Consider the following 18,850-nt stretch of genomic DNA (forward strand, 5'->3'; position numbering starts at 1 on the left):
CTGTTGTCACGTGACCGCGCACTTTTTTTTGCTTTCGTTTTTAATATCGTGAACGGAGTGTTTTAACCCCTAATTATGCCTTGGAAGAAGTTCGGTGCAAGCAGCAAAGTTGCTACAGGTGAAAAAAGAAGAGTAATGCGTACAACTATTGCATTTAAGAAAGAAATAATAGCAAAATATGAAGGTGTGCGAGTTTCTGATCTTGCTATACATACAGCATGGCTTCTGCTGAGCACCACAAGGGTAAGAAATCCTATTTATAAATCTTTTCTTTATCCTTTAACCTCTCACCACTTGTTGTGGAGACCCCGGTGCTAAATGACGTGTAAACGACCTGATTTTTTTATTTTTACAGTTTCCGTACGAAAGATTACGCTAACGCGACCGTACGATTAGCCTGGGTTAGCTTTATGTTTACGTTCATGGTAAGCCTTCAAGAATTTGGAATGGATTAAAATGATTTTACATTACTTTTAATGGCAAAAACGATTTTCGGTGATCGACCAAATCGGTTTTCGAACAGGGTTCTGGAATGGATTATTGTCGAGAACCGAAGTTCCACTGTAAGACGTTTTGCTATAGAGTATTTAAATAGTGCTATGGAAATACACACTGTAATAAAGATAGGGTAATATGCAAATGTGGGGGTGCGGTTTAATGTGGGCTTTTACTCCCCCGGGTGGAGTTAAAGAGCCTCATGGCATGAGGAATAAATGATCTCCTTAGTCTGTCCATGGAAAAAGACTGACAGCAGTCTGTCGCTGAAGCTGCTCTTCTGTTTGGAGATGGTGCTGTGTAGTGGATGTAATGAATCTTCCATGATTGACTGCAGTGAGGTGGTGCCCCGTCCTGTCGGAAAGTAAAGTCACCAGGCGCATTCCCACTCAATTTATTCATTAAAAAGTTTTCCAGCATGTCCAGGTACGTCTCACCATTGACTGTTGCTCTGAATGGTCCATAGACGGCTTTCTTTAACATAGCACTAAGCACAGTAACCTTTGGGGAATCCCGCTAATGCTCAAGAGGTTTATGTGGGTTCTCAGTACCCCATATGCGAGTGTTATGCTTGTTAACTTTGACATTTACGTGGAAAGTCGACTCATCACTAAAAACAAGCAGGTTGTCAATTCTGTCATCTTCCATCTTCTGTTGCATTGCAATAGTCACGACAATCTGGTTTATCAGTGTCCTTCAACTGTTGGACTAAGTAGTTTGTATGGCATTATGTGCAGTCATCTTCTCAATACACGCCCAACAGTTGCAGAACACAGAAGTTCCCTACTGGTTATTCTTATGAATTGACCATGCCATCTTACTATGTACTTCCTCTCTGGTGGCGCCTTTCGAAAATTCAAGCACACCAAACGCCTTTTCTAGTGTAGAGAGCGCCATTATTGGGTCTGATAGAAAATGAAAAAAATACATTAGACTTTTGTAAAGCTATTTATTAGTTGTTTTATCTTACTACCATTGATCGTTATGGAGATATGGGCACTTCAAATGTGCCCCGGACTTTTGGAACCCACTGTTGTTAATTGAATACACTCTTAATATCTAAAAGGCAGGTAGAGGATGAGGAATGACTCTGAATTCATATGTTGAGTGAATTTTTAAAAGGGAATCAAATCCAACATATTTCAAAGGGGGTGTGTAATTAATACACAACTGTGTGTCGCTGTATTATGTTGTGCACGGAAAAACTCGGAAACTGAAAAGCACAATAACACAAACTACAGAGAATTTATGTGACGAAACGGCACCATTTCCTTCTGATTTTTTTCCCCAGTAATTCATAAAGATTTTTTGGTTTTGGGGGGACTCGTAACAGCACGATGTCAGATCAGCGCCCTCTATCTGAGGTACTTGTTATGTAAAATTAAAAAAGTATGCATGATTAAATTACAGTTCATGTATTTAAATCAATATTGTTTTCTTACTGGATCAAGTTTTTTTACTACTAGGAGACGCTAAATACAACACACTGACCCTTTAACACAATAGTCCAAAACATTGCATTCTGATAAATACTTCATTTCTTATTCCACCAATAAAGTAACGCTTGAAAGTGAACATTGACACATATTATCTTAAAATGATGTAAAGACTCACAGAACAGAAAACCGATTTAATTTAATGTTTGTTTTTTGAGATGAGGTCATTTGTATCGCTTGTGTTGGAGCAGAGAAACCTCCAAAGTCATGCACGAAACGCTGGCCTCGAGGACCAGAGTGCCCAGGTTTGTCTAAACGGGAACGTTGACCCGGCCAATATGGTCGCCACGTCGGCACGCTAGTTAGCGGGCTGCTACAGCGCGCTGACGTAACTCGTCTGCTGTACGTACCGTATCTGTGAGTAATAGATTTTCACAAACAACTTCTGTACTGTAAATTAACTTGTCTTTTCGCTGCACTACATTACCATCTGGACTAATAGATATGTATTACATGGTGAAGGATTTTATACATTTGACCATAAAGGATTTTATACGATTGAATACAAGTTACATTTATTGAGTTTAATGCAAGATATTCACTGACTGGGCTGTAGTTCAATGACAGGTCATGCTGTTCCAAATGCAGAATATTTTGACTAGGGAATTTTGATAACAGGACTGACGGAGGACGCCAGGCGATGTTTTGAGAACAAGGCCCTGATGACGTAGAAACGCTCTGTGTTGTTTTGAGTTTTCCAGACATCGCGACACCCAGGGGGGGCTTCCTTGGCACGCCCATGGGAGGAGTCGAGACGCCATCTTGCGGGGTGACGTGAGCCAAGAAGAGAGCTAAAGGACTTCAGAATAAGGCTCCCCAGAGACTAAAACGACACTAATTCGTCCATTTTCGATGGAGTTTACTTAGTTAATTTGCTAATGAAATTAAATCTGGCCCCGTGTGAAAATGTCGGCTTTCTTGTTAATCTTTTCCATCAAGAAACGAGCGCGCATAATTTGTTGGGTGAATGTAGGTTGTGTTTGTATAATGAAGTCAGATAAGTAATTCGAACAATTTGGTAAACGGTACATTTTAATATTTAATTCCCAACAATGGGAATGGTCATTGTGGTTCTTATTAAATCTGATGGACGATAAAGGTGGAATACTAAGTTATGAAAATGAACCATACAGAGGATGTCAATTCTGGACACTAAATGTAATAATAACCTCATACGACCATGCTTAAAAAAATGACATCTCCTGGAAAACAAAACAAATGAAATCAATTATAAATTTGCTGACACTGTGATAAATAGATTGAGAAATAAATATTTAAAATCATCTATAGCCCCAAGTCTTAAAAGCATGTTTTAAAATAGAGGATAATATCCTCTCATTTGCAAAATTTATATTGAAACCAACGACCATATGTTATTTTCATGTTCAATTATTCAAGAGTTCTGGCAAAAATGTTCAGCTCCTGCTTGCTCCCGTCATCTCCACTTTTACCAGAGATCATATCACATTTGGACTCATTTTACAGGGACAAGATTGACATGAAAATGCAACAAATCTTATCTTATGTAAAGCAAAATATCCATCAATCCATCCATTATCTGCACCGCTTATCCTCAGTAAGGTTGCAGGGATGCTGGAGCCCATCCCAGCTATCTTCGGGCAGTGGGCAGGGGACACCTGAACTGGTTGCCCGCCAGTCGCAGGGCACACAGAGACAGACAACTCACTCGCTCATTCACATCTAGGGACAATTTGGACAGGCCAATTCACCTGACACGCATGTTTTTGGAATGTGGGAGAAACCGGAGTGCCCGGAGGAAACCAATGCAAGCACGGGGAGTACATGCAAACTCCACACAGGAGGTCCGATCTCATGACCTCAGAACTGTGCCGCACACGCGCAGAACCACTGAGCCGCCGAGCTGTACCTACAAAAAAAAATCAAAAGTGTAAACCTGTTTTTCAGAATTTCGTCAGTGAATTTGTTTTTTGATTGAATCTTATGTGTGGACCCTTTTAGGGTTTCTTCATTTTCCTCATGTTGAGGTTTTTGAGTTTTTCTTGTCCTCGTGTAGGTTTTAGATCAGGGGATGGTGTCATAATCTATGGCTTGCCATTATATGTCATCTGAGCAGCCCCTTTCAGACTCCTTGAGATGAAGAGCAGTACAAATAAATATGACTTGACTTGGAGTTTGATGAACACTCCCAGTGTCCAAGGGCTTTATGGTGTACGTAAGAATCTCCCCTTGTATTGATGTAAACATGTCTTTATTTTTATTTTATTAATTAATTTATGTACTGGGAGTCCCGGCAGCAACGGCCTGGGTTGTGGAACCCAGAAGGGAGAGGACCCACGCAGAAGGGAGAGGACCCACACAGAGGACTGGAAGAATGCTGCTTGGGAGGGTGGGATGGCAGAGCTATGCCCTTGCACAATAGTATTGCCTTTTACACGCTGGTTAACTACTGTTAAAAGAAAATAACTCTGAAATTGTTTAATTGATGTTGAAAATGTCAGGAAAAAATGTTAAAACGTCATATTGTCACGTCATATTGAAAGATATAAAAAAATTGTGAATATGCTTGATGGCTGTTGAGATTGTCGTGTTTGTTCTGCTGCTGTTGGTGTCGGTGGATTTGTTCAGACCGAGGACAATCGACTTTGGCCTGGACGGATCTACTGACACTAACAAAGATGTTATATAATGAAATTGTGAATATGCTTGATTGCTAATAAGATTTTCGAGAAGGTTTGTTCAAACCTCACTTTGTGTTTGCTGTTAAAAACGTCATATTAGAATATAATGTTGTGAATGTGCTTAATTGCTGTTGAGATTGTCTGTTTTTAGTGTCAATAAATTTGTTCAAACCAAAAAAAACTTGTACAGCACCTTATTTCCCTATTGAAATGTTTTACTGTTTTTCAAATCGTTCAAAAGCAAAAAAAAAAAAAAAAAACATTTATCGATGAGTGGAACGGTGACGAGGATAGGGGCGGTAATGCGCAATAGAGATGGATGTCAACCGCCCTTAAATCCCAAGAAAAAGAAGAACTAGTGACCCGGATGTTAAAATCGCAACCATATTGGACATCCCACCGAAGATAACTATCCCGATAGTTTGACCTTTTTGTCCAGGGCAGCACTCAAATTTTTCAGATGCCATTTATTGGTTTACCATAAAGACATTTTTTCAAACATAATATTCGTCCCGGCGAGCTACCTCGAATCTAAATGGAGCGACCGAGCGACTTCGAAGCTTCAACCGGCGAAACTTTCCGCTCGCAGGCGGCACTCATTATGGAGCTTGCGGTGGAGGCAGCTGTAGCTGTTCTGCACGAGAAAATTGTCGGAAAAGAGATTAAGTCTGTTGGGAGCGACGAACTGAAGGCAAGTGTGTTTATTTTGCTCCAGCTGTTGCAAAAACAAGGAACTGGTTGGTTGCTGGAAGTTAATCCGAGAAGAATGAAGAGGGTTAGATGGAGATCCGTTCAGTGCTTCCTTTTTCGCCGATACAAGGAGATCAAGAGCAATACCAATCATGATTTAGACCTGCTTAAATGAAACAGTAATGTACTAATTCAGTTCATCTCAATGCATTTTATGATTGATAATGGTCGATTGTAAATGCTCACACAACTTTATTCATTATTTTTGCGTTTGATGTCATTAAACGGAGGCTGCGGTGCGTTATTTGGCAGCAAACGTCTAAACCCGTCAACCCTGGGTGACTATAACACAGGTGTCCGCAGTGATGTGGATTTTGTTTCAAAATCGCTGCATTATCATAAAATAAATATTATTAATACGTTTGGTTTGTGATCTAGCACTGAGCTGAGTGTCTGCAGACAGAGGCATGCAATTCTTTTGCCTCAAGGCAGAGGGTGATAGTAAGACCAATAATTCTGATTTAGTGCACACCTCTGCCCCAGACATTAATGATAGTATTGGCAAGCTTGCAGCAAATCAAGCCATCCAGTATTTAATTTTTCTCGTTGCGTGGAATTCTTCATAATGGAGGATTATACCAGCTCAGTAGCCTAGATGGTAAGGCGCCCGCTTTGAGACTGGGAGGTCGGTGGTTCGCGCCCCGGCTGAGTCATTCCTAAGACTTAAAAAGTGGTCGGCGGCGCCCTCTGTTGGCTGCGGCTGCATCGGCTCGCTACAACGGGTCAGGTGCAATCGACATTTCGTTCTGTGTGCATTGTTACACAGAATGACAATACAAGGAAATTATTATTATTATTATTATTACCGATCTTTTGTTGCTCATAAAAGAAGCAGCGCATAGACTTCATTTATAAGTTTAGGTAAGACCAATTTCTATCATGCTATAGTTTGTATATTGTTTTATTGCTCTCTCAATCAAATGATAAATAAGATGTAGGTTAATTTATCTGTAACTGACTGTGCCTCACCAGTCACAAATCTCAAAGCGTGTCACGCTTGGTGATAGAATCTTGTTCAAAGCGTCACATTTTTTAAGAGAAGGGGTCTCCAAACTTTGAATCCGAAGGCTTCTTGATTTTTACCAATCAGTACAAAGGGCCACCATTTTTTTAGGATATATGATGTGTTGTTACTATATTATGTTACTACTAGGTTCTATACTAGGGACTAAATTGGACTCAACCATAAAGCATCTTCCTCAAAATATTTCTGTTTAATGAAGAGTATGCGTTTTCATACTTGCTGTGGTTCAATCAAATGCAAAAAGGCAGAAATGAATTGGAAAATTTTACTTTGTAAAGTTTATATAGCAGTTGTCACTCTGATTTTAAAGAATATGTTCTCACGGTCAGAGTAATTATAGATATGATTTTATATTATGTACTAAGCAGTGTCTTCCTGGCTAGAGATAGAAGTATTAAACGTTAAAGCAAATTTAAGAAAATTACAAAATCATACCCTTTCAGAGCAAGTTACAAATAGAGAAATTATAGAATGGAGAGAAAGTTTGAGATTAAACAAGTTCGCACTGTGTCCTCTATCTCTGCAGCACCAACTAACCACCATCTTGAGTGTGGCGGCAAAGGAGGCCTTCCGGCAAATTTACAATATTTTCAGACAACTCCTTGGAGGCTTGACAAAAGAGAATGTGACCTTGCATGACAAGATGCGGCAGCTGGAGGCCGAGCTGAATTCAAGGGATAAGCAAACTTCTACGACTGAGAAATCAAAGAGTAAGATGCAGGATTTGGAAAGAATACGTTTAAAGGGCCATCTTTCAGTATCTTTGTTTTCTTCTATTGATCAGCCAAGTAACTAACATTCCTCCATATCAGTATGCATCAGCAGATTACTTTTTTTATACCACTTATCTGCTCATGTGGTAGTATTGGGAAATAAATAACTTGTTTGATGAAGTCGTTTAAGATGGCACATCAACAAAAAAAACAAATCAAGTCCAAGCTTGCACATGATTTTGCTATTTTTAATTTTCTTATTTTATTAAAAAACATGAAAAAAGTTCGAACATAGTAAAACATTTTTTGTTCCACTAAAAGATATTTTTGGGGAAATAACGAGGCAAAATTATAGTAAAACTTAGAAAAACAGGTTAACATTTTTAAACAAAAATAAATAACTGGTATTACTTTCCAAGCTATGGTGGCCCCAAAAATGTTGTACAGACGCTGCCCGACCTAGGCACGAGTTAGGTGCTGGACGATCGTTTGTAAGTTGAATTTGTTCGGAAGTGTCTTCAGTGCTATATTTTGTATGTTTATGGTTTATACAAGTATGTTTAAAGCCTGTATAAGTAACCTTTATTGTTTTGTACTAAAAAATAAACATTTCATAAAATAATATGCTCTATAAACATAAAGTTAAGTGTAACTTAGTTTTGGAAAATGTGCTTCGAGAGTTCCTCCACCGTGGTAAAAAGTGGCCAAAAAAGCGTTCCGACCATTTTCTCAACCGCATCAAGCTTTCTTATTCCACTTTTGTTTCAAAAGAAAGTGCTCGCCTCTTCCTTACATTTTACAACAACCATATTGACTGGATGCACGAATATCAAACAATCAAAACGTCAAAGTTCTTGGCGCTCTGAGTGTAGGCGTGGAATGTGAGGTGCGCATGAATGATGTCAGTAGGACAACGAATGTCGCGAGAGTTTGTGCGAGGGTGTAGGCGAGTGCGAGAGTTTAGTTTTGGAGAGAGTTCGGTGTGTTTACAAAGATACCCTAAGTGTTTCTGGGTATTTTTTCATGAACGAGGAGCAATCCATTACCCACACAAAATGACATGCTACATTGGTGGCAGCGGTGGGATTACGAGCAGGTGAAGGAGAGATGTTTACATACGAATTAGCGATACACTGCTGTGTGTTTACATTACACACTTAACAGGAAGTAGAAGCCGGATTTCTTCTTCGGTGTGGATGCTGGGTGACCTCTCACAGCGCCACGCAGCGCAAAAAATCACTACAGAAATGTGCCGACTATGAAAAAGGTGCACACAATCCAAATCTAATTTACAGCAATGTCGGATATTTTTCGACATCCCGAAAAAACATTATCGTTTCTGCCGGAATCCGTAAGTCGAATGTTCGTATAGCGGGGAGTGTCCGTACTGTCAATTTAGACCACATGATAAGCTGTCAATTTGCCTCGAGATGCTCTGATGAAAAAAGTGTGCCTTGGCTCAAGAAAGGTTGGAAAACACTGACAAACTGCATATTTCATGTTAGTTTTGATCAGAATCAAGAATATCCTCCTGAAACTCAAACTCTGTTTTTGTGCATGAGGACCCTACAATTTGTGAAGCCCCAGTGTGTAATATTTGACAACTAGATGGCACTGTTGTCTAATGCGAACAAAACCCAATGTCACAGCAAGCAACAACACGGCAGACAAACATGATGGCAGCTTAAGTAGGGATTCCACTTGTGTAAAATAAATACTAATTTCTCGACTTATGTTTTTTTTTTTTATAAAAATGAACGTTGGTATGATAGTTCATGAATTTTTGCTCAGTATTTCAATCAGTTTTATTTTATTTTAATTTTTTTTAACTGAACCAAAACATTTTGTACAACTAGGAGACACAAAATATTATGTACTGTCCCTTTAACAATCCCCAACTCAGTTGAGAGAGCCCTTATAATTTATTTTAATTTAGCAAAGCTTTTCAGTCCGCGGAAAGGGCGGGTAGAGCTACGTTATGCTTGTCATCGCAGTTTTTTGTTATTGTAGCATTGCTGGTGAAGGTAAGAAAAGGCCTGTTTCAAGTACAGTCCAAATTACAACCCCAACCTGAAAAAAAACAAAAAATAAATATATAAATAAATAAAAAAGAAGAGTTTATTCGAGCATGTCTAAGAAATTCACATACAGTAACACAAAGAGCTTGACTTAAGCTGCAATAATGGCACACACCAGATAATGGCGTCAGCTAGTAGAAAAGTTCCAAATTCCGTACAGCAACTTGAAGGCATAAGTGCTATGTTATTATTTTTTTTTCAGCAGGTGCCACGCGGCCCGTTGCTGTGCCCATGAGCCTCGCCATGTCAATCATCAATGCAGCCAAATTATCTTCGAGCAAAGCGAGCTGTAGCGGTGGTAGTATGGCTCATGTTCCCCCAGTCGTTATCCGCTCGCCACTTCACGCTGCATTAAGGGTCCCAAGCAGCCCACCGGTGACGCCAAATGGGGAAACCCTCGAGGATCTTACAGAGGATGAAGTCGCAGACGTTATGACCCCTCCTGCAGTGAATGAGCAACTCGAAGCTGAGGTGTTGGTGCCTGCCAAAAATGACCTAACACTCCATTCAATGGTTGGCATGTTTTATTGAATATTTCTGAATGTTATGCTACAGTACACTGACTGATGTGTTTTATGTGTGGTAGAAAGAGCAATACACTACTTCTGACCTCAAAGGATACTGTAATATTTCACCATGTCAATGTGTCTATTATTGCTTTTTTACTCAAATGCAAACATCCTACCAGTAATAATGATAAGCGTATAAAAACTTATTTAAGTGAATTTGCGATACCTTACATTTTGTTATCGGGAAGGGCACCCAGTTAATTTTTTTTCTAAAAAAACAACTTTTCATGTTATTGCCATGTTAACATCAGGTTAGTTATTGGATGCAGCGTTGGATAGACTCAGTTAACCAAAAAACCACAATGACCCAGCACTGGTGAGCTATTTTTAGGACACGTCTGTGGGCACCTCATTGAAGACCCCTGGTCTAGGGCATTGGAAAACAAGGGCTACAAAGCACACGGAAGATTACAAACTACAGAGACTCAAAGTGACTAAACCGCACTATTTTCTTCTCATTTTTTTGCTCAGTTTCAAAAGGTTTTAGGCTTTTGGAGGTGCCCTTGGTAGCAAAACGGCTGACTCTCATGTCAGCTCCCTCTAATTAAGCCTCATGTTGCCTTAGAAAAAACACGTTTATATGATAGTTGATGTATTTTTGCTTATTTTTCAAATCGATAGGCTTTTTTGGACTAATGAAGTTATTTTAACCACCAGGAAGTGATAAGTGATGCACAAGTTCCCTTTAAAAAGCCCCAGTCTGTAATATTTGACCACTAATTGGCACTGTTTTTTTCTAATGCAGACTAAAACCAGTGCCAAATGTGCACAGCACAGCAGTGCGATGTCAGACAAAAATGGCTGTGACCTTTAGGTAATTAGTTTACTTTGTAAAAGAAATATAAATTACTTGACCTATGCATTTTTTTAAAGAAAAATTATATTGGTATGATAGTTTAGGTGTTTCTGCCTTGTATTCAAATCAATGTTTTTTTAACTATTGTGGCAATCAAAGGCACTAATCATTACATGCTGTCCCTTTAATTTCTGTTCCTCTTATTATGTAAATAATTTTTGGGATTTACTTATGAAGTACTGGATTTCCATTTATGATTCAGGAAGCTGGGAAGATGACAGAACTAGCGGAAGTTAAAAAAGAAGAGGAAATATTTGTTCTCACTCAAGTTGATGGAAAAATCAATTTTGTCAACGCGAGTAAATCATTCACTGCTGCCTGTAAGTCCATCTGTCAGTCCTTTGATAAATGTCATATTTGGATTTTTGGATTGTGATTGCATGCATTTTAATTGTTGTATAAAATATCTTCAGCCTGTTAACTACAACTACCTCATGTCGTTTATATTTAACCATAAAACAATCCTTTTTTTTAGTGATAATTTCATTATGGAATGATCTGTTTGCTGATAATTTATTGAAATTACACACTGTAATTGTAAATACCCAGTGTTCTCGTTTGCCCCTGTCCCTGCGTCCTAGACGCATTATTTTTGCTGGGGATGCATCGTGTCAAATCAACGTGCGTCTGCATGTATTTTTTCCTTCTACAGTGAACGTCCAAGCGACTTCATTTTTGAACTTTTTTTTAATAACAAACCTCATTCATGTCGAGCAACTCAGTGTCTCACAACAAAATATTCATTAACAATATATATGATGTAAGGAAACCCATATACAATATAACATGTTAAACTACATAAATAAACATGTTTGAAAAAAAAAATATTTTTTTGTATTTTGTAAGGGTAAATACGACAGTTTGTAAGGGCATGGAGCACACTAAATTTTGGGGACCCATAGATCTCTGTTGGGACCCATAGATTTTTGAGCATGCGAGCCCCGGGACCCATCACTTTTCAGAGGTAAAATTAACACTGAATACCCTCAATTATTTTCCTTGCAGTTCAGTCTCAACGAAATGCACCGATTCTCTAAAAAGGAAACCTACATCAAAATACATCATGATTTCAAAATGTTTAACCGTAGTCTAAAGACAATTAAGTCTGACCATAAGAGAAGGCCTTGTATGCATTGCAATATGTATAAGATTACTGGTTAAATCTGTCTTATGACATTTCATGAAATTCCAAATTGGTCACTGAGGTTATTTTGAGGTAATTATCTCAGACCTGACAACAGTATCTTCTTTATGATAGCTGAAAGCGAAGAAGATCTGAAGGAACAGGAGAACAAACGGCGGCGTGAACTGTACAAGAACAAGCGATTCTTCTGCGAGCAGTGCAACAAAGGCTTTCACCAGCAACATCAGCTGAGGAAACACACGCTGCGCCATGTAAAGCCCTTCCCATGCACGCTTTGCGACAAAGGCTTCTACCAGGTATTGTATGATTAAATACAAAATGGAGGGTGCTTAAATACTGTCCCATGTCCCTCTTGAAATAGCTTGTTATTGCAATAGTTATTTAAAAGTGACCCCTTCCTTCTTTTTTTCTCCAGATTTTTTGGTCTGTTCCTTTTTTTTCAATGTTTGGGTGCATTGTTTTAGGTGTCCTTAGAAAGATAACAGTTCGAATATTTTCTCTATTAAGTATGAGTTAACAATGCCTAACTGAGTTCAAAAAGCTTTCATACTTATTCTTTCCATCACACCTATCTGCTTTTAATTTTTCTTTTAGCAACACTGTTCCTGGCACGCAACTCATGAGGAAGCGGGCGTAGGGGGGTGTTGAGTGATTTCATCTTTCCCCGTTTTTTTTTGTTAGTTTAGTATGAAAATGGTGAAAGTAAGAAAAGGAATGATGCAAAACGCCAACCCAAACCTCCAAAAAGATGGAAAAAAAGAGTTTATTCCAGCGTGTCTACGAAATGCACATGCTTGCACACACCACAAAAGGAGCTTGGCAAAGGCTGCATCGATGACTTAAGCCAGAAGATAGCGTCAGCAAGTAGAAAATATCCAAATTCCAGTCAGCACCTGTAAGTAAAAATGGCATTGAAAATTTTAATATAGTGTGTATGCTAGCAACTCAGAAACATAAAATCATCCAATTATTCTTGCCGAAAAAATATCCCCAGATTTTTATTCTTTTTTTTTTTTTTTGACTAAATGTTATGTAAAAATGCCACTCCGTGCATAAAGTTCTGTTATGTGGTCATTTTCAAATGCTGCTGCCCTGCAATAACTACATAATTCTGCGATGTAGCTTATAAACTAGGGCCATGGCAATTTGTTATTCTTCCTTTTAGATATTTATTAGAAATTATATAAGTTTTAAATACCGGACAAAACAAAACATGATACGTGATAATGAACAACCAACTTGGTCTCATTTTAAGGTAATCAACATTTTGTCAACATCCTACCTAGCTGATCATGCTAGCATCAGTGACACTCACGGCTAATACTTGCTGAATCTGTGACCAAACTAGCTCATGTTAAAGGTAGTGTTGTGTGCTATATCTAGGCCGGTGATTACTGTAAACTGTAATGTTTTCGATCCCTACATATTATTCCATCAACCACAATAAGTTCTCCCGATCCCAAGGTAGCAACGAAGCCCAAGACCACAACACTGCCCCGATTATGCTTCACTGTTGGCATCATGTCCTTTTTGTAAAATGTTGTGCCATTTATACGTCAGATGTAAAGGGCTGCACACTTTCCAAAAAGTTAATTTTTGCAGATGTTTTTTGTCAAATGTGAGATGACTATGTTCTTTTGTTTCAGCAGTTGGTTTTGCCTGTGAACACTCCCATGGTTGCCATTTTTGGCCAGGGTCTTTCTTACAGTGGAGTCATGAACACTGACCAGCGATTCCCACAGTTCCTTGGATGTTTTTCCAAGTTTTTTTTGAAGCCCCCTTGATCAGCTGTTGCACTCTTGGAGTAGTCTTAGTTGTTTGACCACTCCTTGGAAGGTTTGCCACTGTTCTCAGTTTTCTTCATCTGTGGATAATGGCTTTGACAGTGGTTCGCCTTGGAAATGGCTTTGTGACCTTTTCCATTCAGAGAGATTTCAATTACTTTTTCACATAGGGCCAGATCGGTTCTGATTCTTTTTTGTGCCTTAATAAATGGAATCAACAATTTAAATCTTCATTATGTATTTCTTTGTGTTGTCTTTCTGTGATAATATAATTGGTTTAATGATCTGAAATCTTTGTGAGTGATAAATATGCAAAAAACGCAGAAATCAGGAAGGGGGCAAATACTCTTTAAGGCACTGCACTTCAACCTAGCTCCCTATTTTCTGTTTCTTGTCTGTGGCTGGATCATGTGTCCGTTGAAGATAGGTATTGTTGTTTTTCCATTTCGCAGGCCACAACACTGCATAAACACCAGCAGGGGCACCGACTACGTGAGGCTCAGGAGCAAGACCCAGACAACATGCTGGCGTGCGAGCAGTGCGATCGAAAATTCCGCCTTGCCCGTCAGCTGCGGGCCCACCAGGCGTCTCACCGTCTGGAGAAAAACCCACTGCGGTGCAGCACCTGTGGGCGCTGCTTCACCTCAGTGGCCGTGCTTCGCTACCATGAAATCTCGCACGCCGACGTCAAACCTTTCATGTGCGACGTGTGCGGTAAAGGCTTCGTAAGAAAGAAAAGCCTGCGGGAGCACCAGACTGTCCACACGGGGGCACGGCCTTACCCCTGCCAGATGTGCGGGAAGCGCTTTTCCACCGCAGGAAACTTGCGCGTCCACAAGCGCTCACATTCAGACGAACGGCCGTTCAAGTGTAGTGAGTGCAGCAAGGCCTTCAAGTGCCGCATGGGCCTGCTGCAGCACCGCGTGGTCCACACGGGGGAGAAGCCCTTTGTCTGTCAGACCTGCGGCTTGAGTTTTGGGCTCAAGTACAACTTTCAGAGACACCTGCGCCTCCACAGCGGAGAAAAACCTTTCAGGTAATATTTTCTTCTTTTTAATCTTAATATCTTATAAACCACATGTAAACATGGTCCAAAAGAAGTAAAGTGTGTTGTTTTGATCAGGTAAACAGGAAAAGTATGCTCAGTTCTTTTGGGCATCCACAACAACCGGGTTATCTAAACTTTTATCCATAGATTTTCCACAGGTAGAAAATGTAAACGTAGCAAGAGCAACTTTGATTTGTTATTGTTAGTAGTAGTGTTCTGGAGAGAAATGGGCGTCTATAGGCTAAACTTGCCCAAAACACACCATAGGAAGTGGTGTCCATACGACCATAGTGGTTAAGGGATCCGTTAACCGTGAAGTATTTTATGCTACTCTGTCTAGTACACCATGATTTGTGTGCATATGTTCTTTTTTTCTAACAGAGGCCTGAGGTATCTCTATGGATAGTTAAAAATTTAACATGAATCGGGGGATGGTCAAAGACCCCTTGAGTCACTACGAAGTACAGTATCTGCCTCTGTACTCAACATCACCATAATATCATCCCCATCTTCAAAACTATCAAGAGCAATATGTCTAAAGCTGGCTATTTTTAAAGAAATTACTTAAAATGCGTCAATCATTTCATACCCATCAAGTTACATTGTAAAGTCAGAGACAACTATTCTTGGACTGCGGTGCTTGAGATATATTGCGTAATTTCTCACTTGTAGTATAAATTAATCAACTGGCAACTGAATCAGGAAAGGAAAGAAAGAATCACCTATAGTGCTGTGCCCGAGGCCATCAACAAAAGAAAAAAAAAAGAGAACGAGACTGCCGAAGAACTTTGACAAGCTCTGTTGAAAGTGGATCTCCCTGAACCATGGGGGTCGATAGGTTTTTCTAGAAACAAAAAAAGAAAAAAATACTTGGGAATCATTCGTGTTATTGTAAAAACTGGAAGTATTGAAATCCATTAGGTCAACTTAAATTAAAAAAATATATATATAATTGCAGGTAGTTCATTGTCCTATTTCAAAAAGTGCTTACAGTCCCTAAAAAACCTTTTCAGTGAAAAAAAAAACATTTTTGGTGAATGGTGTGAGGAACTGAAAGACAATTAGTGCTTCAAATGCATCCAGGCTCTATTTCTATTTTATACAACTGCACACACTTATATCCAACAAGTGTGTTGTAAATATGAATCGCTACATTCAAAGTCCATAAAATTTATATAGTAAATGTTAAATTAGCCTTCATCTGACTGTTAAGTTTCTGTGACCTTCCTTGCTTGGCGTTTCCTAACCAAAAGCTCTCTTGCACAACTTTATCTTGTTTGAATCAGTTCAGATTATTGGGTCTCACATTCGCACAGGGGCAAGGTTGAGTTGCCTCCCCCCAGCCCTCCAGGCTAAGACAGAATAAGACTAGGCACTATCCAAGATAGTACAAACTCTTTCTGCATCATGTTGAAATAGGCTCGATAGCTGTCTATCCGATCTTTGTGGCATCCAGTAAATAGTTAGATGAGAATATGCATTCTCCTAGTTCTTATTTCTAAAATAATAGGAACGAGATTAAGGCGAACCTTACATGATCATGAAATGTATAAACCCATGAACTGCATTTCTCAAACCCCGGATGTGTCCGGACACAATTTAAAACGTTTCAATTTAACACACAAACAACGCTCCCCAATCAAAATGTTTTTTTACTTTCATATGTTCTCTTTAAATAACGTTTTGGTTTTTTTGTTTTTTTATGTGGCAGGTGTGAAAAATGTGGCGAAGGCTTTGCCGGGACGTGGGCCCTGAAGACCCACATGCTGGTGCACGGCGTGGAAAAACCCTTCATGTGCGACCTGTGTGGCAAGACCTTCTTTTACAATTGTCAGCTGCAAAAGCACCAACTGGTTGTCCACGAGAACAAGCAGCACACAAGAGCGGGCGGCGCACCCGGTGCCATCAGAAACCGTCGACGTACGTCTTCGGCCGTAAAAGCTTTCAGCTGCAAGAGTTGCACCAAGAGCTTCAGTAGCATCAGCACGCTTCGCACGCATGAAAAGAGCCATGCAGAGCACAAGGAGTTCGCTTGCGAGACCTGCGGGAAGTCCTTCCATCTGCGCCACTTGTACATCTACCACATGCGGCAGCACAGCGGTGACCGGCCGCACGTCTGCGAAGTTTGCCAGAAGGCTTTCCTGGTCCAGTCGCAACTACGCCAGCACGAACTACTCCACACGGGTGTCAAGCCGCACCAATGCCAACAGTGCGGCAAGGCCTTCAGGACGCCACAGAACTACCACCGGCACTTGCTCGTGCACACGGGCGAGAAGCCGTACGAGTGCCTCACCTGCGGACGCAAATTCCGGCAGTCCAACCAGCTTAAGTCGCACATGCAGATCCACACGGGAGTCAAGTTATACTCTTGCCACAACTGCAACCTTGGCTTCTCAGACTCGAGGCAGCTTAAGAAGCACCAGTGCACGGGCGAGACGAAAGGCTCGCTGGAGTCAGAAGCCAAATGCAAAAAAGACGAAGGTGCTGTTTTCCCTTGGAATGATGGTTTTGTCAGCGAGTGATTGCTGGTTTTTAGAGCAAACATGTTTTTGGGCAAACAAAGCAAGGATACAGTTATGATGCTATTGAAAAGAACGGTGGTACAAGAATTATAGTTCAGAAAGCAAACATTGGCTCTCTTGTAGTTATATGGTCATGTCGTTAGCATCAACTACAAGTGACAGTTGATTTATATAATTTTTTCATAAAATTAAAAGAAAATACATCACTGAATTAAAACTTTACTTCAAAATTTAGAAGTATGATATTTTGTTTGCAACACTTTTCAGCACACAACTGTGTTAACTTTAAGGGACATAGTGTAATATTTGAGCGTTGCTCTATTCTATTGTGTAGTTCAATGAAAAATTGGTGGTACAAAGCACAAGGAAGAATACAAACTACAGAGACTCGAAGTGACCAAACTGCATAATTTGTATTCTCAATTTTTCAACGAGGTTTTGGTTTTGTGGGGTACAAACAGGATGGCAATGGATAGGTTTCTTCAGGCTGTAGTTGCCCAACACACACCACAGGAAATGGTGCCCCTACAATCCTAGTGGGTAATGGATCCAACCAACCAACCTGTACACTTGGTATTAAGATGGCGGACAATCATGTCATCTCCCTCTAGTTGAGCCTCGCGTCATATAAATTAAAACAAATTTCTTGACCCTATATGGTTTTTTGAAAAAGAAATCCACCTTTATATGACGGTCCACATACCTGTCAACCTCAGCCAACTGCTTCCATTAATGATTGCAATTTCCCCTATTAAGCAATAAAAAAAACTACAAACAAAATGTGGGACCTATTTACTCACAGCAAGACAGACTACATAGAATAAAAACAAAAGATAATTTATGTTAAACAAGCTTTATTTACCCAAAAAAAAAAACCAATCCTATCAGCATCTTTCCGAGTTCTTTCCCCGCTTGGAGTAAATTGATCCACCCATCCATTTTCTACCCCACTTATTCTCACTAGGGCTGCAGGGGTGTTGGAGCCAATCCCAGCCATCTTTTGGGCAGTGGGCAGGGGACACCCTAAACTGGTGGCTAGCCCGTCGCAGGGCACACAGAGACAGACAACTCACTCGCTCATTTACACCTAGGGACAAATTGGCCCAGCCAATAACCTTGATATGCTTGCTTCTGGAATGTGGAAGAAAATCCTCGGAGGCATGAGGAAAACAGGCAATCTTCACATGGAGAACCTGCGGTAGCTGGACTTGAGCTCTGGACCTCCATACCGTGGGGCTGCGCACCAACTACTGAGTAGTTACTACTCGGTCACCGTGCCGCCTGCAATAAATTCAGTGTTTGTTAGCACATGTAGCAGTCTATTAAAAAAATAAAAATCTGTACAAAATTTGTTTTACGGCATACACAGTTTAAAATAATTAAACCACGTATATAATACGGGGGAAATGTATTTTTTGCTTGTCGTTCAAATCCAAACACTTTTTTTTTTCATTATGAACGAACTTTTTTACCACTAGGAAACGCTAAGTAATGTCCATTTTAACTTTTGTTTTATTATAATGATTTACTTTTAATGAATACTTAATTTGTACTTAATATAAATATTAGGTTTATGTTTCTGAAATCCCTATTTTAAAAATGTTAAATCCAAAAATTTCGGATAGTTTTTTTTTTTTTTTTTTTTTTTTTTTTTTTTAAACAAATTTATTGACACTATTAACAGAAAACAATCTCGACAATCTTAACAGCA

The 18,850-nt window shown here is 39.7% G+C and overlaps 1 protein-coding gene across 2 annotated transcripts; it reads left to right on the plus strand.

Moving 5' to 3' along the window:
• The first annotated feature begins 4,995 nt into the window (after positions 1-4,995).
• Positions 4,996-18,776, plus strand: LOC148357793 (uncharacterized). 2 transcript variants are annotated; one of them, XM_088345093.1, is made up of 7 exons: positions 4,996-5,342; positions 6,952-7,135; positions 9,419-9,729; positions 10,844-10,961; positions 11,900-12,081; positions 14,022-14,605; positions 16,329-18,776. In XM_088345093.1, the coding sequence occupies exons 1-7, from the start codon at positions 5,187-5,189 to the stop codon at positions 17,137-17,139; spliced, it is 2,346 nt and encodes a 781-aa protein (XP_088201219.1). In that variant the 5' UTR covers positions 4,996-5,186; the 3' UTR covers positions 17,140-18,776. The 2 variants fall into 2 exon arrangements, with proteins under 2 accessions (XP_088201219.1, XP_088201220.1); XM_088345094.1 differs by having other exon boundaries at positions 9,422-9,729.
• Positions 18,777-18,850: the final 74 nt, after the last annotated feature.

Source organism: Urocampus carinirostris, chromosome 10 (assembly GCF_059441175.1).
Source record: "Urocampus carinirostris isolate Australia breed hairy pipefish chromosome 10, RoL_Ucar_1.0, whole genome shotgun sequence".
Taxonomy (NCBI): Eukaryota; Metazoa; Chordata; class Actinopteri; order Syngnathiformes; family Syngnathidae; genus Urocampus; species Urocampus carinirostris.